Genomic DNA, 21,781 nt, shown 5'->3' with positions numbered 1-21,781 from the left:
TGGGGGCATTGATTCTTCACTTGAAGACTCCCAATTTATTAAACTGTAACGTTTTCGTAGAGCTCGGCGGAACGCGTGGATTATCGATACTTGAATTGTTATCGTTGTTGTGCGATAACTTTGCATATATGTACTCAATACTCTCATATAAAAAGTACTCAATTGACGACTTTGTTTGCGTTCTGCGAATATAAAGAAATTTGTTTAATAACTTCGTTTTAGCAGCGGGTGCACAATCCAAATTCGACTTAAAATTAAGAAACTAGAATGCCTGCCATAGAAGAGGCGCAAATTAACAAATATTTATCAAAGGTATGATGACTCATAACTTTATAGCCATTTTCCATCCTTTTGCTTGTCACGCAATTGGAGCTCATGTTGTTAAATTAACCAGAATTATTAAATACCCTTTCATTGGTTACAGTATAAAAATATTGCGCAAACACGGAAAGATGTTGTCGATGTCGTTACCACGTATCGCAGTCTGACATACAATCTGCAAAAATTCGGTGAGTGTGTTCGACGAGTGAGTTGTGCATAAATTATTATTGTGATAATCAATTATTTTTTGTTGTTGCAGTGTTTAACGATGGCAGCTCAAAAGATTTGTTTACATTGCTTGGCACAATTCCAGTGGTGTATAAGAGTAAGTGGCTCGCTCTGTTAAAAACAGACTCGGAAATGTGTTAATCATATCGATTTCACAGATAGCACCTACTACATTCCCATATGCATATGGCTAATGGACACCCATCCCCAGAATGCGCCAATGTGCTTTGTGAAACCGACGCCAACAATGCAGATTAAAGTTTCCATGTATGTGGACCATAATGGCAAGGTGTATTTGCCCTATTTGCATGACTGGCAGCCGCATAGCTCGGATCTGCTATCGCTTATACAGGTTATGATTGTGACATTCGGTGATCATCCGCCCGTTTACTCCAAGCCCAAGGATCAACAAGTTGCTGCGCCACAACCCTCAAACTGTAATATTTTGCACGCTATTGTCTTAAATGCGTGATTCTACTATTATCCAATTTTTGAATCCTCCAGATCCATATCTACCTTATCCAAGTGCGACTGGTGCTAGCGGTGGTAACTTTCCGCCCTATCCCACTGGCGGCACTTTCATGCCATATCCATCGACCAGTGCTGGACCGACTGGTAGTTCAGGCGGATATCCGCCGTACATGAATTACCCACAACCAGGCGTCTATCCGGGCAGTGCTGGATATGTAAGTGTGGTGGTAAGATAACATTCGTTATACTCGCTAAATTTGCAACCGTGCTTAGAACCCTGGTGCCCAAGCTAATCCCAGCTCAACAGGCACAATTACCGAGGAGCACATCAAAGCATCACTTATTAGCGCTGTGGAGGACAAGTTGAGACGTCGCATACAGGAGAAGGTAAATCAGTATCAGGCTGAAATCGAAACGCTGAATCGCACCAAGCAAGAGCTAATGGAGGGCAGTGCCAAGATCGATGCAATCGTCAGTCGCCTGGAACGCGATGAGGTTGATCTGCAGAAAAATATTAACATACTGAAGGACAAGGAACAGGAATTGAAGACAAGTCTGGAGACTCTTGAGAGTGCAGAGTCCATTGATCCGGACGAGGCCGTTACAACTACAGCACCTTTATATAGGCAGTATGTTTCATAATCTCGTTTAATGTGCTTTATTTAATCCGACAGAGCTTTTATAGATTACTGAATGCCTACGCTGATGAAGCTTCCACAGAGGATGCCATCTATTATTTGGGCGAGGGTTTGCGTGGTGGTGTCATTGATCTGGAGGCGTTCTTGAAGCACGTGCGCACCCTCTCACGCAAGCAGTTCATATTGCGCGCCACAATGCAAAAGTGTAGACAGAAGGCAGGACTGGCTGGCTAGTAGGATATGCTTTATCCTCTCCTTTTTCAGTTATTTGTTTACCCATGAACATTTGCAGTTTTTTCAAGTGCAAACTAATATTCAAACAACACTCAAATTGATATATGTTAATATATAATATATGTATTCGGTACTGCTTTAAATTGAAATTGAATCTTTGAAACTATACATGTATATGAATAAAAACCCAACGTACGTTAACACGCCCACAACACATAATTTTTTATTCATGCATAAATCTCTTCTAAAACGGAATGATCTCATTTGTTTTCGCCTCATACGTAAATGCCGACAGTTAGCAGGAGGAATACAATGCCAAATCCAAGGAATATCGAGGCACACAGACTGATCAGCAGCTCCTTGATCAATGTGCTCTCCTTGGTGCTTTTGCGGGACACCACAAAGACGAAGAACCAGGCTGTGAAGAACGTTCCAATGATGAGCAGAACAGTGGCCAGGTGTGGAAAGACCGCTGGATTGATCGGTGAAACGTAGCGTTGCATGTGCTCCATGCTACAAGTGCAAATGGTATTAGCTTTGAAATTAAGCCAAGTTTACTTTGTTTAACTCACATTTAATTGTTATTCTCCGTTTTTATCAATTCCTTGTACTTGTACGTGGCCGGCCTGGAAGCGGTTAGGGTTGCTCTTAAAATAATCGCTTATCGCATAATTGCTTATTTTGTTATCGATTTTGTAGTTTTATCGATACATGCGCCGCTGCTCGTTCATTCGTCTCTAGTCAAAACGTGGTTCTGTGTAAAATTAAAATAAAAAATACTTAAAAATAACAAATAACAATAGATTCGCTTTTTCATGTTCAAGAGAAATACAACAATAGCCAAATATATCAAAGACTGCCACAATGAGCGATGTAAGCACACTCAAATGACAGACAATATTTGTAGCAGCATAATCAAGTAAATTTTCTTTGTTTTTAGATTGACGAAATGGATAGCGAGCGGCTGAATGAGCTGGAATCAATACTATATGCATCCATACATTACAATGATGCAACCAACGAACAACAACAACAGCAGCAACAGGCTCTCAACATGGATGTGGACAGTCAAAGCATGCCACCGCCGCCGCAGCAGCAGCAGCAGCAAAATGAACAACAGCAGCAGGTGCGCTTTGTCAGCGATAAGCGGATTATCAACAATGGCCCAAGCAAGCCTCGTTATTGGGCAGATAAAAATGAAGCTGCATCCGCATCTGTTAATGATATCTCTAAAGCCAAGACAAGTCCATCGGTTGAATGTGAGTTCAATTTATATATATAAATAGATATGTATGAAAAATGTATGTATTGAGTGATGGATTGGTAATCAACGCGCAGCTCCAAATTTTTGTTAGGTCGCACGATTGCACGAACCGAGCCCGAACTCATTTTCAGTGCACTGCATACATAAATTAATCGATATGTCCCACCCATATTGGGGGAAATGCAATCCACGGTTGGGGAAATTGAGCAAAAATAACAAACTCTACAAAAAACAAAACAATGCTGGGTAGTAACAGCTAGTTAATGTTTCTAAAATGGGTCATATCAAAGACCAGTTGAGAGCGATTTTTGTAGAGCAACAAGTACAAACATTTTTACTATTATGTAGGTGCATTGATTTAAAATTGACTTTTGACTATCCCACTAGCCTTTTCATTCAAAATTACATATTTCATATAAAATTTACATAGAATTATCTATTTGGCAGTAGCATGATCCAGCGCTATTTGGTGCGCCTGTTTTAATATGATTATCGTTCGAAATTATAATATTATTGTGCCCATTATGCTCAACCTGCTGGTTATCATAATATGGATGGATTATTGTCACGTCTATTATGGCTATGATTTGCTCTTCTGGTTAGAGGAAATCGGTCGCAAACCAGTTGAGTATTTGCTGTCAGCCACAGTCCTGTTGATGTTCCTTCATGTTGTGACGTCGTGTGTTACGGTCACGATTCTCTCAACGCTCATCGGACGCAACACGAACCGTATCAATAAGCCTCGAGCGTACCTTGAGGAACGCTATAGACGATTTGTGGTTATGCGGCTAGTGCAGCAATTGGAAAATGCATTGCAAATGCAAAAACGCTATGCGGCACAGACTGAGCACGGCCAACCGAAGGAGCTGACAATGCTGGAGAACTTGTACACATCCCACAAGCAGATCCTTCAAGCCGTCGACGATTTTCGCCGCTCTGTGGCTGTGCTGCTGTGGCCGAATCGTGCAGATATACAGATGGATGCGTATATCCTCTATCACATCGATGAGATTCAGCTGGAAGAGCTCAAAAGTCAGGGCTATAGGTTGAATGTGCCACACAACACAGATATTCGTAATGAACACATAAAACGTTTGCTCAATCCACCAGGATATTGAAATTTACAGCATATACTTTCGCTATTCTTGTATATACCATAAATAAACATGTTGTCCTTTTGCAAGTACTTGTGTGAAGCTTCTTTATTAATATATAATAATTTCCCAACTCAAGGAGTAATTCTTTGTAGGCACTCTTCAAATAATTGTTTTAACTTTTTGTTCTTCTAAACTCGCTTTTAGCCACACGAGCAGAGGAGCCCAAAGCAGTTTCATCCACAAAGCAAGACATGCCGGTGTCACCTGTCGCCTCAGCTGTAAACGCTTTGCCAAAGAACAAGCGTCCAGATGCCAATAGTCCCAAGAGGCCAATCTTTACGCCCCAACAGAAGCAGCCTAATGCTCTCAATCCGGTCCAACAGCTGTTGCAGCAACAACAGCAAAAGATGCGTCTACCGCAGAAGGTACAAAGTCGGCCGTCGCAACAGTCGCAGAAGAAACAGCCACAACAAATACAGCAAAAACCACCAATAGCACAACCAACTACAAAAGCAAATGAATATGATGAACCAGAACGTTTTGATCAGCGGCTGTTGGTGGCGATACCATCCAAATGCTCCGTAGCCAAACGGGAGCCAGTGCAGCGTGGACTCGCACCTTTTGCCAAGGCCAATCGCAAGCTAGAACAGCTCCAGCGACTGGCTGTGAAGCGACAAAAGTCCAAGCGAGTGCAGGCCAACAAGAAAAACAAGCAGGGGAAAGAGCAGCCAATTGAGCTGATTAGCTTAGTGGACAGCGAAAAGTCCTCGGATGCAGATGACGTTATCATTGTGCCACTGCCCCCGGTGCCCATTATAGATGTGGATGCTAGTGATGAGGAGCCGGTGCAACCGTATATGGAGGAAAATGCAATGGATGCCGCGGATGTTAGCTTGGGCGGAGATTACGCCACTACTTCGATGACTGTGCTGCCATCCGTGATGCATTCACCTTGCAGCTCGGTCTTATCCAGCGATGATTTCATTGTACAAAAGGACACCAGTCGCCTCATTGCCGATTGTGAACGTGCCACAGACGAAGATCTGCTTGTTTTGACAGAGAATGCAATTCGGGATGCCGCCGAGCCGAGCAGCCAGGCGGAGCAGGCGCAGAAGGAGGATCAGGCAGCGGATACTTCATCCGAGTACGAATTTGTGCCACCATCCAGGCTCGAAGAGATCAAGCAAAACTATCGCGTTGACGAGCAACAGTTCCGCGCACGCGATGTCTACGAAAGCGAATCAGATCTCACAGAGGGCGGCATTTACTGCAAGGCTAAACCAAAGCTTACGCCAACGATTATACGTAATGTGGACTCCGAGTCGGAATCATCGGATGTTGAGGAGGTGGTGGCGGTCAATGTGAACAAGACGAAACGTTTACGCAAGCGACGCTCGAGCACCAATCAAAGTCAATCCGATCCCAACACCGAGGGTGACAAAGACGACGACGACGACACGGATAGCGATGATGGTGTGCAGGCAACGGGTGTGCCTGGCATATCACGTGGCATGGCCCTGGAACGATGCAAGCGCAAGATACGACGAATAAGTCAAAGGCGCAACTCCGAAAGTGCTGTAACAGCGGGGCCACGCAAATCGGTCGTCGGAGACGATGCCAGCTCGGAGTCGGCGGATGACGAATCGTTGCCAACAGCACGTCAAATTGCTGAGCGTCTGTTGATGCAGAAGCAAGCAACAGAAATGGAACAGATGCAGCAAGATGAGCAGGCCATGGATAGCGTTGGCTCCGATGCCAACACTGAGGATGAGGCTGAGATGAATGAAGCCGTCACGGAGCGTATAAGCGCAGTCTTTGACCGCATCGATCAAAACACTAGACTCTCCAAATACATGCCAGAAAACAACCAACCGCTAGAGGAGGTAACAACCACAAATCCAGAGCTGGAGGTAATATCAGATGATGATGAACCCTATCAGCAGTCGGCTGAACTAGAAACCGATGCAAATGAAACAGAAGCTGAGCCGCAGTCACATCCAGAGTTTGCAGAGTTGCAAGTGGAGCACAACATGTCCGCACTTCAGGAACAGCTGAGGGGCGGTGATTTGGTCGGCTGGAATGATGAAATGTGTCGCTTCTACAATGACAGCTGGAATGGCGAGCATTTCAATTTGCAAAAGATTCAAAGGGCCATGTCTAGTTGGTTTTCACAAATATTTCTATCTTTAATTGAAATCACTTAACAATTTCCCTTCTTTCATTGCCTAGGTGGACGTCACGAGTGGCGCATTATAAATGCAGATCGCTTTCCGCCTGCCCGCAAACGTTCCCATCTGAAGTGCACAAATTGCTTTGAAATGGGTCACGTTCGCTCCAAGTGTCCGCGTCCACGCAAGCCCGTCGTTTGCTACACATGCGGCATGACTGGCCATGCCGAGCCGCGCTGTCCAAATGCTATTTGCTTGGGGGTAAGTTACGTACGGACTTTCATAAGCAGCTAAGAAGAAACGCATTTAAATTGTTTGCTTGGGAAATGCTATATTTATACTAAACTCCATTCCTTTACAGTGTGGCGCCAAGCAGCCAATGTATGTACAGAAGTGCAACAAATGCTCGTTTCAGAGCCGCATGATCTGTCAGCTGTGCAAGATGCGTGGCCACAGCACCGATATGTGTCCAGACAAGTGGCGACGTTATCACTCCACGGTAAGTGGAAGAGTATAAATAGCATTAGCTGTATAATAAATGTTGCCTATATTCCTTGTCCACAGACACGCTCGAATGTGGAGCTGGATAGCAATGTTCAATATCGACAGAAGAACTGCAGCTATTGCGCATCGCGTGGCCATCTGTTTGAGGAGTGTCGCCAGCGCATGGGAGAGTTTCGTAATTCGAACTATCTGCAGCGCATTGTATCGCATCAGAAAGTGTATAAGGATCGTAGCGGACCCGTCACATATCCGATCGATCTGAATGAGTTTTTTGCTATCGAAACGCCTTTTCATTTCAATTGGAGCTCAGAGTTTTCTAAGAACAGCATCTATGCGCGTTTCCTTAAGACAGTCGGTCTGGCACGACCAGTATCTGTAGATAAGCGCAAGAAATCCGCTGCGGCAATGCAGCTGAAAGTTTATTCAAATGAATATGTACCGAATCCACAGGCCACAGTAGCAGCGCGTGACGCGGTAGCAACATCTTCATCCGTTATAATTGAAGAGCTGCCTCCGGAGCCAAATACTAATCCAAACGCAGTGGAAGCTAAAGTGCAGCAAGAGGAGATAAGCAGCAATTTTCAGAATAAGCCAACAGAAACTATTATAAATACAAAACCCAGCTGCAGTGTTGTCGTGAAATCCACAGTGCCACCACACGACCTGGACTCGGATTCGAATTACAGTTTCTCAGAGCACTTTGAGGTTCCAAGCTCGACAACAGCATCCGTTGAGAATGTAATCAGCCCGGGGCAAAAAAAGACAGGACCCATGGAGGATCTTCCCGATATTATACCACTCAGCTCAGCTGCTGATGATGATGCTGCTGCTGATGCTGATAAGGACACTGACAACCCGATGATCATCAGCTGTAACAACCAGGGCATCTCGATGTGCGTGAACAGCAGCAAGGCCACATCAACAGCAGCAGAGCCAGAGAGCAGCTTGCCCGATGTGCCATCCGAGGCGAAAATTCTAATGGCTCGCGATCAAACCGAGTATCTGTTTAGCCCGGAGGGACGTCAATTCCTTTCGAGTGCAGCCAAGAAGTGTAATGTGAATGTGCGTATGGATTTCAAGGAGTACGGCTACGTCCTGGTCATTTATGGTTTAAAAAAGAACCAAGAGGATCTACAGATAATGCTACTACATCGCAATCAGGAGGTGAAGCGAAAGACCACGGAATTCCAAAGCCAAAAGCCGCCGAAACGCATCGATGTCCTCATACGCTTTATGCGCGATGGCATAAATAGCCTCACTGGCGATCTGGGCAATGCCAAGAATCATTATTTCCGCATCAAAGAGCTGGAGCAATTGAACACAAAAAATGGCTACAAGCTGGCCGAACGTAAGCGTCGCCTGCTCAACATGATATTGTTTGGCCAGGCGGGACTCGGCAATGGCAACATGCATTTGGATCAGCTGCTCATCATACTCAAGCGCCTGCTCAACGAACACTCGGCGGATGAGAACGCCACGCCCACTATGCGCAACGAAATTGAGGAGCACTGGCGCTTAATATTCAGTCCCCATACTCATCCCAACTATGAGGCACTGCTTCAAAGCTATGGTCGGCTGGACGTAAAGAATCGCATGACAACGCTCAACATTGATCCCGCGCTGCTGGGCCTGCAGAATGGTTGCAAGCGCAATCGTATTCCGTCGCCGCCGCCACCGCCTCTAGGTTGGCAACAGGATGCCACCAAGAATCGCTCGCCCAAGCAACGTGCATTGATGAATGCCAAATGGTCAGATCAGCAGCAGTCGCCTTCGCCGCCCGTTTGGAAGCATGAGGAGCGCGCTCAGGCAATGCCACAACAACAACTACAACAACTGCAACAACAGCAACACAATGGCAACAATCGCACACCAAAGCAACGCACACGGACAAATGTCAAGTTGCCGGTTCAGCAGGCAATACGACGGCCTCTGCCACCAGTTTGGCAGCATGATGACCAGCAACAGCAGCAGCAGTACAATAACAACAACAAAAATCGTCCATCAAAGCAACAACGCCAACAGCCATATGGCAGATATCCAGCTTCAGGCCAACAGCAGCATCAGCAACTGCAGCAGCATCATCAGCAGCAGCATCATCAGCAGCAGAATCATCAGCAGCAGCATCATCAGCAGCAGCATCATCAGCAGCAGCAGCAGCACCATCAGCAGCAGCAGCAGCATCATCAGCAGCAGCAGCAGCAACAGCAGCAACAACAATTGCTGCCCTGCAACAATATGCAGCAACGTGTGCCGCACAGGTTGCAATTGCAACGACGCAATGGTCCCTTGCAATCGGAGTGCATCAAGTTGCTGGCTGACATGGAGCACGGTGATTCGCGCAATAGCATCAATCCGGATGCCACAACCCCATCCGTGTTCTGGTCGCGTGAGTCACTCAGATATCTGGACGGTCTCTTCAAGATGAAAACCAATGCAGAAACCACGGAGCGATTGCAACGTGTCCTGAAGCGTTCGCAACGCGGTCTGCTCTCGCACAATGATTACCGTGCGGTAATTAAACTTCACTCGCTGATGGAGCCCCACTAATTAGGTTTAATATCTGCTGGACATCAGTTTATCAGTTTAATTTAAGAAATGAGCTTAACTAATGAATAGTTTGTGGGTATGTCAGAGATATTACCCAAATACCGAATAAAAAGAAATCTGGACTTCAGTTTAACTACATAATGTAATAATGCACTTATCATTTATTTATTCTTTGGTTACGCATATTAAATTATACTAAGATTGATTGATAATACATTTGAATAATACAGAATCGTGTGGCAGTTTCTGGATACATCACTGTGGAGAAACTTAACGCGCTTATAATAATAATTCAAATAATATCAACGATTTGACAGTAATCGCTGCTCTAAATATAAAAATTCATATACATACAATACAAAATTCTTATTTTGCCAACATAATTTTTCTTTTTTAATTTTTATCTTTTTTTAGCACTTTAGAAATTGGAATTTTTTGAAAAAAATGAAGACAAAAAACTTAAAATTTATGATAAAGCGTTCATAATTGAACGGAAAAACTGTATTTGTTTTAAACAAAAATAATCAACATAATAAATGGTAGTAGTTTATTGACTAGAAGGATTTACAAGAAATTGGGATGACAAAGTAATTTACATTTGCATAATAATCGTAAAGGGGATTTTTACTTAGTAGGAAAGTCTGGCCAGTAGTTGATGTAGTATCTGTGAGTAGTTCCCTCGAACAATCGATCTAGCCAATTGCTGAGGCCATCCAGCAAATTGTCCTCGAACAGAACATTCGATTCTACATCAGACTCCTCGGAGTAGTTGACGCCAAGGAAGTTACCAATCTCTGGGTCATCATTCCTGTCAAGCAATTGTTTGGTCATTTTAATCATTCTTTTGGTGCCACGAGCGCATTCCGGATGCTTAGCATGATATACGCAGAAATACTTTCGGTGTCCATTTAAAGCTATAACGGTGCCCACACAATTCCTGGGATTGATCTGGAGATTTTGATTTGTGCATAGCGATAAGCGCAGCAGCTCCGAATACCACGACAAACCCTTCTCAATAAGCATATGACCAAAGAGGAGAGTCTTGGTCCTCCTATATGGCCAAACGGCACGATGATATGGCGGAATGAGTTTGGTCCGGCTTTGCAAATCGGTAATCAATAGAATCGTTCGACATCCGGGTTTTAGTAATCGTACCAATCCATTATATTTCTCAGCTCTCAGCTCATAAAGCTTTAGCTCCGGCACATGTTTATTCTGTTTATTGCACAGCGATTCATTGAGCTGCCCCTGAGCCTTGAGGCTCTCCTCCTCGGCACGAACAAAGTACATCATTACATAGCCAATGCCAAACATAAACGCAATTGTTCCTAGCAGGGATAAGGCGGCAAACAAATGCTCATCTTCGATATTATCGGATAGATAATCCACCAAATAGAGCAGACGCGTTATCCACTTATTCAAAATGCCCTGGGCGTGTTCATCCAATAGATTTTGCACAAATGCCTCATAGGTTAAGGCTTCGTTTGTCTTCAAAAGTCTCTGTACGGTTAGATTAATCTCATGTTTGGTCGTATTGATGGCCGTATTGTTCAGATAGTCGGCAGATTTAATGTCCAATTTGGCACCGTCGACCCATTCGTATTTGATATGGGCTGTCACGCCGCCAGATGACCACCAGACGCAACAGATTGTCCTCGAATGAGCCCTTGGAGATGGCATTTAGAAAATCGGATTGCTTCTCCTTGAACATATACGCAAATCGCACGCGATCCAAGCTATAACCACTCTCCAGAGCAATGTGCCTCAAGGCGCCCCTTGCTATATCATAGTCTGGGGAGTTTTCCGTTATTAGAACCACGCAGAGTCGCTTGCGAGGTCGATTCCACTCGGCGGGACAAACTCCCTCGAGAACTTCTTGCGATGAAAGCCTCGGTAGCGACAAGAATTGATTTGTCGAGATGATGTTATCCAGCGTTTGTGTGGGTATATCAGCCATTGAGATACTCGCAACGGCTCGCAAAGAGTCCTCATTGAACAGATACAGTGTATCCAATTTGGGATTGACCTTAAACCGATCCGATATTAGCTTTGAGCTCTTGCTATTTAGATCGACAAACCCAAATGCAACACGATCGTGAAAAGCAAACGCTGAAATAAGATATCTTAATCGAGTTGCACTTCTCGGCTCGAGGACTAGAGCCCTCACTCTATTATCGGTCCAGCCATTGAGAAACTCGTCGAGATTCTCATCGTTCACCCGCTGGCCAATCTTAAACGGCATCTTCTTGCGAATAAACTCGGCCAATTTCTGTTGCGTATAAATATTCTCGCGATAAACATAACTATGTCCACCCAAAACTAGCACCATTCGTGGTATATCATCCGCTCCAGTCTTACGCAGTATTGATGGCTCGTGAGCTGCATTTATGGTGGCAAAGTGAATGCCCAACGGTTCGAAAGTATCGATTAATTTCTTAAATGCACCAACTATCCGTATGCAGCCGAAACACCAGTCATTGTAAAACATAATAATATGCAATTTGTTCTTGCTCTTGGGTATAATCGTTTGCTCGAAATAGTTGGATGTTACGGACAGTTTGTGATATAGGCTGATGTCCTGGTCGAAGCCGAATTGTTTGCCGAAGAACTCTTCAACTGGGTCAAAGCCGAAACGATTGTAACCGCTATAGTCATGCTTCTGTTTCAGATAATGCGAATCCTCACTGGTAATGCCATGTCTATCGTAGATCAGTCGCCGCTCCGCATCGTTCAGCAGTTCGTAGGCCTTTTTGATTTGCACAAACTTGAGCTCAGCATCCGGATGATTGCTTTTGTCCGGATGCCATTCTTTGGCCAATTGCTTATAGGCACGTCGTATTTCCTGAGGGGTTGCTGTATTACTTACGCCCAGCTGCTTGTACGGATCATTTATGGCACTCAGGCATTGCGCAGCTAATGTGCAAAATATTAGCACATAGAACAGATACAATTTGTTAAACATTGTGACTGTTTTTACAATACAATCCAGTTTTTCTCTTCTGCTGCTGGTCGGATATGGGGGTTGGTCCGTGCTCCAGATACGAGAATGATTGATGATGATGGGGCGGGGGATTATTGATTTTTTGTTGAATCTATTTTATTCAAAATGTTCAAAGATGATGCTGGTAACGCACATGGCGTTCCAAAAAATTGTTTGTTTTTATCTCGGCACAAAGTCTTTTGAATTATTTCTCTACGATTGATTAATTATTACGCTACACCCGACAGGGTTGCCGCGGAGTATGAAACTACAGCGATGTTGTCATACAACATGCAAATAGTACGCTGTTCGGGAGAAAAATGTTAAACAAGGCATTGAACAATGCAATCAATTGGTTAAAATTAATCAAATAAAATATAACATTTCTTAAAATTGTAATTTCTGTTAAATAAATTGAAATACAGTTTGGTATTATTATTGGCAGTGCTGCCAGATGATGTAGTTGTGTACCAAGCTGGAAATGTTATTAAAATACTAGAAATACCAACTACAACATTAGTCAACACTGATCGGTGTGTGTGTGCAGCACTAGACAAATTAAAGATAAAATTAAATAGCGAGAAATACGCGTGTGTGACGTGCTAATAGCTAAATAGTTGTGCTTGCAATTGTACTGCCGAAATAGACTGAACATTGAGCAAGTTTTTGTGCAATAAACAGAAGAACAGCCTTCGTAAGGCGCACGCAAAACATATTTTCAATCTACGGCCAAGCACAAGCCACTGCACCCGCGTCCCCGCCCCTCCGTCGTTGCCGTTAGTCGTTTGTCTGTCGTTTGGCGTTGCATCCCGTGTGTAAATGTAACCGATGGACGACGAAGGCGACCCAAACAGATGATATTCACACTCAAAAGAAAAACAACAACAAAAACTACGAAGAGCAGCAGAAGCAGCAGCAGAAGTAGCAGCAGCAGCAGCAAACATGTACATATCGTAGCCATATTATTCAATGAATGTGTGCGCGAGCGTATAAAAGAAAATTAGATAAAATAAAAAATAAAATAAAATGAAATTAGCGCACGCCTGAATTTCGAGTTTGGCGCAAGGTGAACCGAGCCGAACCGAAACCGTTTAATGTACATACATACGTAAATATATAAATGAACGCAAACATTTATAAAAGACGACGAAAACAATTTTCAATTTTCTCTTTGTGTGCGTTGTTTGTGCGTGCGAACCTGAAGTGCTGCCACCTGCAATTGCAACTGCAATTGCAATTGCATTGATTTATGCACACACACACACACACATAGTAAAAATTCGTTTCGCAGAGAGGATATATGGTATATACTATATACAGCAGCAGTATATAAGTACAAGTGCACTAACACACACACAAACATATACTACTACTGGCTGACTGATAAAAGCCTCACACACACACACACACAGACAATCACACACACTGACGCACACACGATTCGCAAAAGAGCTTTGTAAGTTTACGTTTATGCTTATTTTGTAGCTGTTTATTTGTGTATATATAAATATATATATGTACACATATGTGCATTATTATTATTGCTGTTGTTATTGTTGTTGTTCACATATCGCTCTCCTTTCCGTCATTCGTTTTCTATTTGAATTTGCAAACTCATTGAAAAAAACTTAATTACATTCATGGCTTTGCTGCAGCAACAACAGCAGCAGCAGCAACAGTAGTGGCAGCAGTAGTGGCAGTAATTACCCCAGTCGCCCAGTCCCGCTAACTGCGGTATGGAAATTTCTTACGGTACGCAGCCAACAGAGCCAAATGTTAATTATGTGCCTCTACCAGTTCCCCCTCCCCATCCCTGCAGCGAGCCACCCTCACTTCGCGTTGCTGCCACAAGCCGTAGCCCATATTGTTGACGCAGTTCGCTCGCGTCGCGTTTGTTTATGCTTAACACACTCACACACACACACACACATGCATCCACAAATTTTGGATCGTTGCACAGTGATTCAGAAAAGTTGCATATATTGTAAAATTCGGCAGAAAAGTGAAAAACTGAAGTCGGAAAATCGTTATCGATACGTTTCGAATCACTGTGCAGCGACGCGACTCCTGTTTTTTGGGCTCTTGGGGCACACGGAGTCGCCTAATGGTAGCATTTGTCATCGGACTGATAAGAGTGACATACGACAATTTGCGTGGTTTTACACTCTCGTCTAAGACACAAAACACACACCTCAAACTTGACTCCCTTCACAGCGCCACCAAAAAAGTTAGGGTCAACATTAGCACCAACAAAAACAAAGAAACAAAATTCATATTCATGTTAATGAATTATTTCCACAGTTTTTGCTAATGACAGCGACAATTGCCGAGGGAGTTGAAGGTCGCTCAGGAATAAAAATAATTATGTGTCTTTTTTTCAATAAATATAGTTCTTTACATGCTAATCAATGTGTGTTCATTTCGCTAATTGTAATGTTTATCAATTTTGTACATTTATGGCTAGAAAAAGAAAATGACAAAGTTCATTCTATGAGTAAAACCGTGCTTTTATCAATATGTGTAACCAAATTATTCCTTATAATTAATGTGACGCATTTGTGTTTTTTCATTTTGCAGTGACGAGAAGAAGTTAAAGAGTGACGTAGAGACGGAGAGAGAGAGAGTGAGAGGGAGATAGACGCTTGGCTGATTGCCGAAGGGGCACGCAGGGCCGTCGAATTGCTGCTGCAGTAGTGGAGGAGGAGGCCAACACATATTATAGATCGAACAGGCCAAGCAAGTCCAATGTCCAATAAAATCAATCCAAAACGCCGTGAACCGACAGCAGCAGCAGCCACGGCAGTGGTGGCCACCAATACGAGCAGCACAACCGGCTCCTCCAGTGCTGGCAACACATCCTCGCCGAACACATCGTCCTCGTCCAGCTCTTCACTGTCGTCCGCCGGTGGCGGTGATGCGGGCATGTCCGCCGATCTGACATCACTCTTCGAATGCCCCGTTTGCTTTGATTATGTGCTGCCACCGATACTGCAATGCTCCAGCGGGCATTTGGTGTGCGTCTCATGCCGTTCGAAGCTCACATGCTGCCCAACATGCCGCGGCCCATTGGCCAACATACGCAATCTGGCCATGGAGAAGGTGGCCTCCAACGTTAAATTCCCATGCAAGCATTCGGGCTACGGCTGCACTGCCTCACTGCTATACACAGAGAAGACCGAGCACGAGGAGACCTGCGAATGCCGGCCATACCTCTGTCCCTGCCCGGGCGCCTCATGCAAATGGCAGGGACCGCTCGATCTAGTCATGCAGCATCTGATGATGTCCCACAAGAGTATCACCACGCTGCAGGGCGAAGATATTGTATTTCTGGCCACCGACATCAATCTACCCGGCGCCGTCGATTGGGTAATGATGCAGTCCTGCTTTGGTCATCACTTCATGCTCGTCCTGGAGAAACAGGAGAAATACGACGGTCATCAACAGTTCTTTGCAATTGTCCAATTGATTGGCTCGCGCAAAGAGGCCGAGAACTTCGTCTATCGCCTCGAGTTGAATGGCAATCGACGCCGCCTTACCTGGGAGGCAATGCCACGTTCCATACACGAGGGTGTTGCCTCGGCCATACACAATTCGGATTGTCTGGTGTTCGACACGTCGATTGCGCAACTGTTTGCCGACAATGGAAATCTGGGCATCAATGTAACCATATCTCTGGTCTAAAGAAGGAATAATGCATCGTTTCTAAAACGATACTCGATATATATACATATATATATATATATATATCTCATATATACATATATATACATATACTACTAATACAAGTTGTCTAACTGGCACATTCAACGCTAAACAACATTTTGTAAGGTATATATGTGTGTATGTGCGGTAGGTCGGTAGGTCTGTCTGTCTGTCTATTTGTATGTCAGTCTCTTGCCGTCTGGCGATAATTAGTAGCTCTAGGGATTTTCATTTTCGAAACAAAAACACAAAACAAAACAAACAAACAAACACATTTATTCAACAGCGTTTCTTTAACTTTTTTTTGTGGGTTTTAGTTTAATTTAGTTTGTAAGCCGGTCTGCGTGGGCAAAACGTTTGGAGCGGCACTGCCCACCATCAACGACAAAAAACACAACACAACACAACAAACAACAACCACCACAAAAAAAACACACACACATACACACTCACCAGAAAAACTTACATCCATAATACATACACACATCCATTATGATACATACATACACCCTCTCTATAAAACAAAAACTATGCAGCCTAGTTTAGTTAATGTAAATTATTTTATACAAAAATACTTGTAAATGCTATAAAAGTAAACATCACTTTTAAATGAAATTAACAAGAATAAACAAAAAATATATATATTAAACATTATATATACTTATGTAATAACTCGAGAGTTGTAAGCAATTGCGACAATTTTTGTTCATGCCAAACGAAACGTAACATTTTTTTAAACATGATTAAAAATACAAACACATCGTCTCTACTCCTCCCTAAAAAAAAGAAGAAATAAAAAAGACAGTTACATTTTTGTACTAAGATTTTTATCAAGTACTGACAAACCCAAAAAACAAACAACAAAGGCAAAAAAATCAAGCTAATGTTTAAATTTAAATAGTTTAGACCGATCTCCCGTACAGTTGATTTTGTTTTATTTCTGTTCTAAGTTTGATTGACCATATTAAATTGCAATTGGAAATTGCGAATGATGAAAGCGGTTCATTAAAACCGCAATGTATTTAATTTTAACAACAAACACACACACACACACACAACAACACACACACACACAGATACATTTAACAAAAACTACAGATGATGAAAAATAAAAGTGATTAGTAAAAGGAAAAGTCTTTTCAATAAACCAAACTGAGAAAACTACTGATTATTTGAGCTACAAATGATGAACTGGCATAATTTGAAATATATCTGTTGAAAATCACAAAATATATTGAGATCTTCAAAATGGATAGTGAGAATATAATGAAGTTGTGTCCTATCCCATACAAAATATATATATTCTTGATCAGCGCATTTTTTCCAGCTTGTTCGCTTGAATTTGATGCTTGATAGGTAAAGATTTGGGGAAGGAGAAACCCTATCCTTTTGGAGGTCTTTTGCCTTGCTACTTTGAAAAGTGTATCATGCCCAAATATATGTGTAATTAAGATTGGAGCAGGCCTGGCCATTTCAAATGGAACCTTTGCCACAATCACACGAACAAATTTCAGTATTTCTACTCTCTATTTTAACGATCTTTTAGACAAACCTAAATTGGCAATTGTGCGAAAAATTAACACAAAAACTTTCGGTTGTTTATTTTGATAGATCCCCTTCCCCACCCAATTCCTCCCAGGTAAATGCAATTGCAACAATTTTAGTGCAAACAATAATAAAACATTAACATATTTGTTAGCGACAGCAAAATGCAACCACGTCTCGAGCGACCGTCCACAGAGGTTATACCGCAGACAGCGGCAGTGGCATTGCCCAAGGATCAGGACAATCCGGAGCAGGAGACACCGCTTGATCAGTTGATGGAAAAAAGTGGCTGCAGCGTTGGCGGCAGCATTGGCGACTGCGATAAACCAAAAGATACAGCAACCAGAGAATTTCTTGTCTCCCTGCTGGAGTGCCCGGTATGCTTTGGCTATATGATGCCACCGATAATGCAATGTTCGCGCGGTCATCTCATCTGTTCGCAGTGCCGCAACAAGTTGACAGTGTGTCCCGTTTGTCGGGTGACGTTGTGCAATATACGTAATCTGGCCATGGAGAAGGTTGGCTCCAAACTGATATTTCCCTGCAAGCATGCGTTGTACGGCTGCCGCATGTGTCTCTCATATACGGATAAGCGGTCGCACGAAAACGACTGCGATTTCCGGCCGTACTTCTGCCCCTATCCGGATGAGAAGTGTGTGTGGCAGGGTGCCTTGAAGGATGTGTACAAGCACTTTGTTAGCACACATCCAAATGTGATTACCATGGAGGGCACCGATATCATCTTTTTGGCCACCAATGTGAATCAAGCTGGCGCACTGGACTGGACCATGATCCAGTCCTGCCACGGGCGGCATTTTCTCCTGTCGCTGGAAAAGGTGCTGCTCGCTGAGGGTTGCCAGCAATATTTCGCCGCTTGTCGCATGATCGGCTCTGTGCGGGATGCCGCCGAATTTGACTATTTTATTTCATTAGAGGCCAATAATCGCACCCTCAACTGGAAGTCGAAGCCGCGCTCCATTCGTCAGAGTTTCGTTACGTATACAAATGAAGATTTTCTGGTGCTCAACAAGTCGACGGTGAAACTGTTTGCCGACAATAATAATTTGGCTCTCAACATTATTATCATGAAGGCTGGAGAAAAGAACCCCTAACACCCCCCTCCCCCACAAAAATAACTGTCGGATAAGAGATAAATTTCGTGTTCCTAGTGCCACTTAAATAAATTCGCCAAGTTGACACATTTGCCATTGGCAGACAGTAATATTTTTGTGTTTACTTTCAAATACTGGCGCTGCGTGCAGTGTTGTAAAATGACAAAAATAGAATAAAAGGATCAAATTAATAAGAAAGGAATCTGTAAGTACCAAATAATTAGGAAATTGTTTAAAGTCATTTTAAAATCGATCAGTACCAAAATAAATGCATTAAACAGAAAAATTGTTGACGAGTTGACAATTTGAAAGTCAAACAAAAGTGCGCGCTGTTAACATAACATTTCTTGCACTGTTAAAGACTTAGAGTGCCCACAGCTGTAGAGAAAAAAAACAGAGCAAGAAGAAGCAGAGCAAAAACAGAACTCGGTTTTTGTGAGTTCATCTGGTTTTTTCTGTTTTGTTTTTTTGTTTACTCACTGATGGGCGTGTGGGCAACGCAATAATGGATGAAGTGGACAAGATAATCATGCATCAGTTGCAGCAAATCGATGCCAGCATCGAGCCAACAGATCAACTCTCCACTTTCACGCCGGAGCAAGTGGTTCGAGCGGTTTCGAGTTGTCTGCTGGAAATCAATCCAACGATGACCGAGGACTTGCCACGATTCCTGCCGGGTGGCGCAATGGCGCAACGTTTTAGTGTGGCCACAACACTAGCCGAGCGCTGCAAGGAGCACGGTTATCGTGGTGACATTGGCTACCAGATATTCCTCTACCCGAACGCAGTGGAACTGCGTCGCCTGCTGATGTTTCTCATCGAGAGATTGCCACGCGAACGCCAGCACCTGGACAGTCTGGCTGGCAAGGCGCACACAGTCAGCGCCCGGGAACTGTTGCAGCGTGAGCTACGCAAGAAATTGACCGAGCAACTGAAGTCGCCGTGGGTGCCCCAGTTCTGTCGTGCGGTGGCAAATCGACGGCAATTGGGTTGCAGCTGCCAGTGCATTGAATTCAAGCCGCATCCCAATCTGAATGTGCCCGGCGCCAATCTGGAGCACCGCAGCAAAGAAGTGCAGCAGTATTTTGAGCAGCTGGCACCAAACCTGTTTCAACAAGTCGATGGCAGCTCGTTTGATCTGATTGCGTCGGTGGTGCACAAAAACGATTTGGAACGTTGGAGCGAACAGGTGCCCAAGGCGGTTATTGGAGCTGCGGTTCGGGAGGAGCAAGTGCCGCCTAGTCCAGTTGAGAAACTGCTGCCCGCAGAGAAACCCCAAAGGATTACTGAGTCGCAGTCGCTGGCGGATGCAGTGCAGCAGCTGCGCTTGGATTCGGAACAACTGTTGGCGCAGCGCAAGTTGCTCAATACCAGTTTGGGTAGCTTGAAGGCACGTGAATCCGCTGCAGCCACCGAATTGGATCGCATCCAAGCTGTACTCAAGCTACACGAGCGTAGCTGTCTGGTGCTGGCGGAACCGGAGCAAAATGTGGCTAAATTGGAGGCACTGCTGCATGCGACAGAAGCTAAAAGGGAGACATTAACGCAGCAGTGGCAGGATTATCGCAAACCGCTGCTCAGCACGCTTGACAACCTCAAGTCGGCCAAGGAGACGCAACAGGTGCAAAGCGTGCGGCTGGGCATTGAGCAACTGGAGCTGGAGCTGCTCGCCAAGACGCAACAGCACGCGGAGCTACTGCAGCGCAGTGCGAACCAATCGCAGTTGGCGCCACGCAAGGAGTACACGCTGCGCATCCACGAATTTATTGGCAACATACGCAAACAGCGCGACGACATCTTCAAGGTCCTGGACGATACGCGTCAGTTGCAGAAGCAGCTGAATGTGGTCGCCGCTCAACTGGAGCGACAGTTCAACTATACGGATGATCTGCTCTTCCAGAGCGCCAAGCATGATCTGCACGCCAAGAAGGCCTACAAACTGTTGGCCCAGTTGCATGCCCATTGTAGCGAACTGGTCGAGTGTGTCACCAACACCGGCAACGTTAGCAAGGAGATCCGGGAACTTGAAGTCCAAATCGATGGCGAGAAGATGAAGAACGTGTTGATCAGTTTGCAACAAATCACTGGAGACATCAACAAATTTGAACAGCATATTCAGGAGCTGCAGTCACAGATACGCATCGTAGAGAACGCCATTACAGTTGGATAGTTGATAGTTGATATTTGTGGGTTATTTCTCTCGCATAACGATATTAGTATATTTATAAATATATTACTTGTGGATTAGTGCCAATTATAACAGATCACTCACGCATAGCGTAGTTTCTTGTAGCCAATTTTCAATATACATATGCATTTTTTAAGTATCAAATAAAACGGACCTGATTATCTTCACAACTCAATTTTTACTATATATATCCACATATAATAATTGCTCACATATTACATTTATAAATATTCATTTTGGGGCAGTGTAAAATTTGTTCACCTAACACAATTCAGGCTAGTGTAAATGGGCTATTGGCCGATTGTTCTCTCTCGCTGTTGCTCTCTTCGTGAGCATGCGCTCTTTGTATACTCTTGCGGCAAGCTTCTTAACTTTAACAAACAATACGCAATGTTTTTAAAAATATTAATTGAAAGTTGTGCTCCGATTAAAGCTGATTAAAGATTTAGCAGAGTGGGAATGCATGCTTTAGCTGAATGTATAAGCAAAACAGTGTTAGCCATTCTAAATTCAAATGGGAAATCTATTTAAGCACATTGTTAGTGTATTCAAAGTTCGCTATGCCAGTGTTCAGTTGCTCTCATGCTTTACTCGCTCTGTGTGTTTTTGAATCTAAAGCGGCAGTTATAAATGCCGGCCGTGGACCCGGCTGTTAGTTGTTGCTCGCCTTCTGAAGTGTTTGAAGCTACAGCGCGTTGGCGGCCGTGTTTCGTGCTTTCGTGTTTTCGTTTCATTTTTGTTGATTTACTTTCGTTTGTTTTTAATTTAAAGTAAATTTTCAA

At 43.8% G+C, this 21,781-nt stretch overlaps 9 protein-coding genes across 12 annotated transcripts in view; 7 read left to right on the top strand and 2 right to left on the bottom strand.

The window, feature by feature from the left end:
- The first annotated feature begins 100 nt into the window (after positions 1–100).
- LOC6558841 (tumor susceptibility gene 101 protein) lies at positions 101–2,035 on the top strand. The gene is made up of 7 exons (XM_001984628.2): positions 101–312; positions 425–509; positions 581–646; positions 708–986; positions 1,054–1,235; positions 1,294–1,649; positions 1,706–2,035. Exons 1-7 carry the CDS (start codon positions 268–270, stop codon positions 1,890–1,892), a joined length of 1,200 nt encoding a protein of 399 aa, XP_001984664.1. The 5' UTR covers positions 101–267; the 3' UTR covers positions 1,893–2,035.
- A 50-nt stretch (positions 2,036–2,085) lies between these two features.
- Positions 2,086–2,545, bottom strand: LOC6558900 (transmembrane protein 258). The gene is made up of 2 exons (XM_001984629.2): positions 2,465–2,545; positions 2,086–2,405 (listed from the first exon to the last, which is right to left on the bottom strand). Exon 2 carries the CDS (start codon positions 2,402–2,404, stop codon positions 2,168–2,170), a length of 237 nt encoding a protein of 78 aa, XP_001984665.1. The 5' UTR covers position 2,405; positions 2,465–2,545; the 3' UTR covers positions 2,086–2,167.
- Positions 2,546–2,675: 130 nt separating this feature from the next.
- Positions 2,676–9,613, top strand: LOC116806517. The gene is made up of 7 exons (XM_032743296.2): positions 2,676–2,765; positions 2,833–3,151; positions 4,458–6,413; positions 6,483–6,682; positions 6,783–6,920; positions 6,986–9,022; positions 9,098–9,613. Exons 1-7 carry the CDS (start codon positions 2,757–2,759, stop codon positions 9,470–9,472), a joined length of 5,034 nt encoding a protein of 1,677 aa, XP_032599187.1. The 5' UTR covers positions 2,676–2,756; the 3' UTR covers positions 9,473–9,613.
- On the top strand, positions 3,589–4,342 carry LOC6558201. Its single transcript, XM_001984630.3, has one exon. The coding sequence runs from the start codon at positions 3,642–3,644 to the stop codon at positions 4,272–4,274; it is 633 nt and encodes a 210-aa protein (XP_001984666.2). The 5' UTR covers positions 3,589–3,641; the 3' UTR covers positions 4,275–4,342.
- Positions 9,614–9,996: 383 nt separating the features above from the next.
- LOC6558493 (dnaJ homolog subfamily C member 16) lies at positions 9,997–12,633 on the bottom strand. Its single transcript, XM_032738708.2, is given in 2 exon segments — positions 9,997–11,084; positions 11,086–12,633. Coding segments are annotated over 2 exon segments (2,337 nt in total). The 5' UTR covers positions 12,435–12,633; the 3' UTR covers positions 9,997–10,096.
- A 407-nt stretch (positions 12,634–13,040) lies between these two features.
- LOC6558244 (E3 ubiquitin-protein ligase sina) lies at positions 13,041–16,431 on the top strand. 2 transcript variants are annotated; one of them, XM_032741278.2, is made up of 2 exons: positions 13,041–13,396; positions 15,030–16,431. In XM_032741278.2, exon 2 carries the CDS (start codon positions 15,198–15,200, stop codon positions 16,131–16,133), a length of 936 nt encoding a protein of 311 aa, XP_032597169.1. In that variant the 5' UTR covers positions 13,041–13,396; positions 15,030–15,197; the 3' UTR covers positions 16,134–16,431. The 2 variants fall into 2 exon arrangements, with proteins under 2 accessions (XP_032597169.1, XP_001984668.1); XM_001984632.3 differs by having other exon boundaries at positions 13,041–13,908.
- A 1,217-nt stretch (positions 16,432–17,648) lies between these two features.
- On the top strand, positions 17,649–18,921 carry LOC6558654 (probable E3 ubiquitin-protein ligase sinah). Of its 3 annotated transcripts, XM_032740569.1 has the most exons (3): positions 17,681–17,793; positions 17,854–18,076; positions 18,143–18,921. In XM_032740569.1, the coding sequence occupies exons 2-3, from the start codon at positions 17,864–17,866 to the stop codon at positions 18,809–18,811; spliced, it is 882 nt and encodes a 293-aa protein (XP_032596460.1). In that variant the 5' UTR covers positions 17,681–17,793; positions 17,854–17,863; the 3' UTR covers positions 18,812–18,921. The 3 variants fall into 3 exon arrangements, with proteins under 3 accessions (XP_032596455.1, XP_032596460.1, XP_001984669.1); XM_032740564.1 differs by having other exon boundaries at positions 17,649–17,793; positions 17,854–18,921; XM_001984633.2 differs by having other exon boundaries at positions 17,860–18,921.
- A 305-nt stretch (positions 18,922–19,226) lies between these two features.
- On the top strand, positions 19,227–21,169 carry LOC6558442 (coiled-coil domain-containing protein 22 homolog). Its single transcript, XM_001984634.2, has one exon. It carries the CDS (start codon positions 19,317–19,319, stop codon positions 20,979–20,981), a length of 1,665 nt encoding a protein of 554 aa, XP_001984670.1. The 5' UTR covers positions 19,227–19,316; the 3' UTR covers positions 20,982–21,169.
- A 484-nt stretch (positions 21,170–21,653) lies between these two features.
- LOC6557733 (four and a half LIM domains protein 2) overlaps positions 21,654–21,781 on the top strand; it is a 58,448-nt gene continuing 58,320 nt past the window's right edge. Inside the window, exon 1 of the mRNA XM_043215297.1 lies at positions 21,654–21,769. The gene's annotated coding sequence lies outside the window, so the exon portion shown is untranslated. The remainder of the gene's footprint in view (positions 21,770–21,781) is intronic.

Source organism: Drosophila grimshawi, unplaced genomic scaffold (assembly GCF_018153295.1).
Source record: "Drosophila grimshawi isolate 15287-2541.00 unplaced genomic scaffold, ASM1815329v1 contig_44, whole genome shotgun sequence".
Taxonomy (NCBI): domain Eukaryota; kingdom Metazoa; phylum Arthropoda; class Insecta; order Diptera; family Drosophilidae; genus Drosophila; species Drosophila grimshawi.
The sequence above is the reverse complement of the archived record's forward strand: the minus strand, read 5'-3'. Positions and strand labels throughout refer to the sequence as shown.

Bases quoted from the DNA above. Each gene is read 5' to 3' on its own strand.
- LOC6558201 (XM_001984630.3), top strand. From the start codon at position 3,642: ATGATTATCGTTCGAAATTATAATATTATTGTGCCCATTATGCTCAAC.
- LOC6558244 (XM_032741278.2), top strand. From the start codon at position 15,198: ATGTCCAATAAAATCAATCCAAAACGCCGTGAACCGACAGCAGCAGCA.
- LOC6558654 (XM_032740564.1), top strand. From the start codon at position 17,864: ATGCAACCACGTCTCGAGCGACCGTCCACAGAGGTTATACCGCAGACA.
- LOC6558442 (XM_001984634.2), top strand. From the start codon at position 19,317: ATGGATGAAGTGGACAAGATAATCATGCATCAGTTGCAGCAAATCGAT.
- LOC6558900 (XM_001984629.2), bottom strand. From the start codon at position 2,404: ATGGAGCACATGCAACGCTACGTTTCACCGATCAATCCAGCGGTCTTT.
- LOC116806517 (XM_032743296.2), top strand. The intron at 6,921-6,985 runs GTAAGTGGAAGA...CCTTGTCCACAG, and splicing joins GGCGACGTTATCACTCCACG to ACACGCTCGAATGTGGAGCT. The intron at 9,023-9,097 runs CAGCAGCAGAAT...CATCAGCAGCAG, and splicing joins ATCATCAGCAGCAGCATCAT to CAGCAGCATCATCAGCAGCA.
- LOC6558841 (XM_001984628.2), top strand. From the start codon at position 268: ATGCCTGCCATAGAAGAGGCGCAAATTAACAAATATTTATCAAAG. The intron at 510-580 runs GTGAGTGTGTTC...TTGTTGTTGCAG, and splicing joins ATACAATCTGCAAAAATTCG to TGTTTAACGATGGCAGCTCA. The intron at 1,650-1,705 runs GTATGTTTCATA...GAGCTTTTATAG, and splicing joins ACAGCACCTTTATATAGGCA to ATTACTGAATGCCTACGCTG.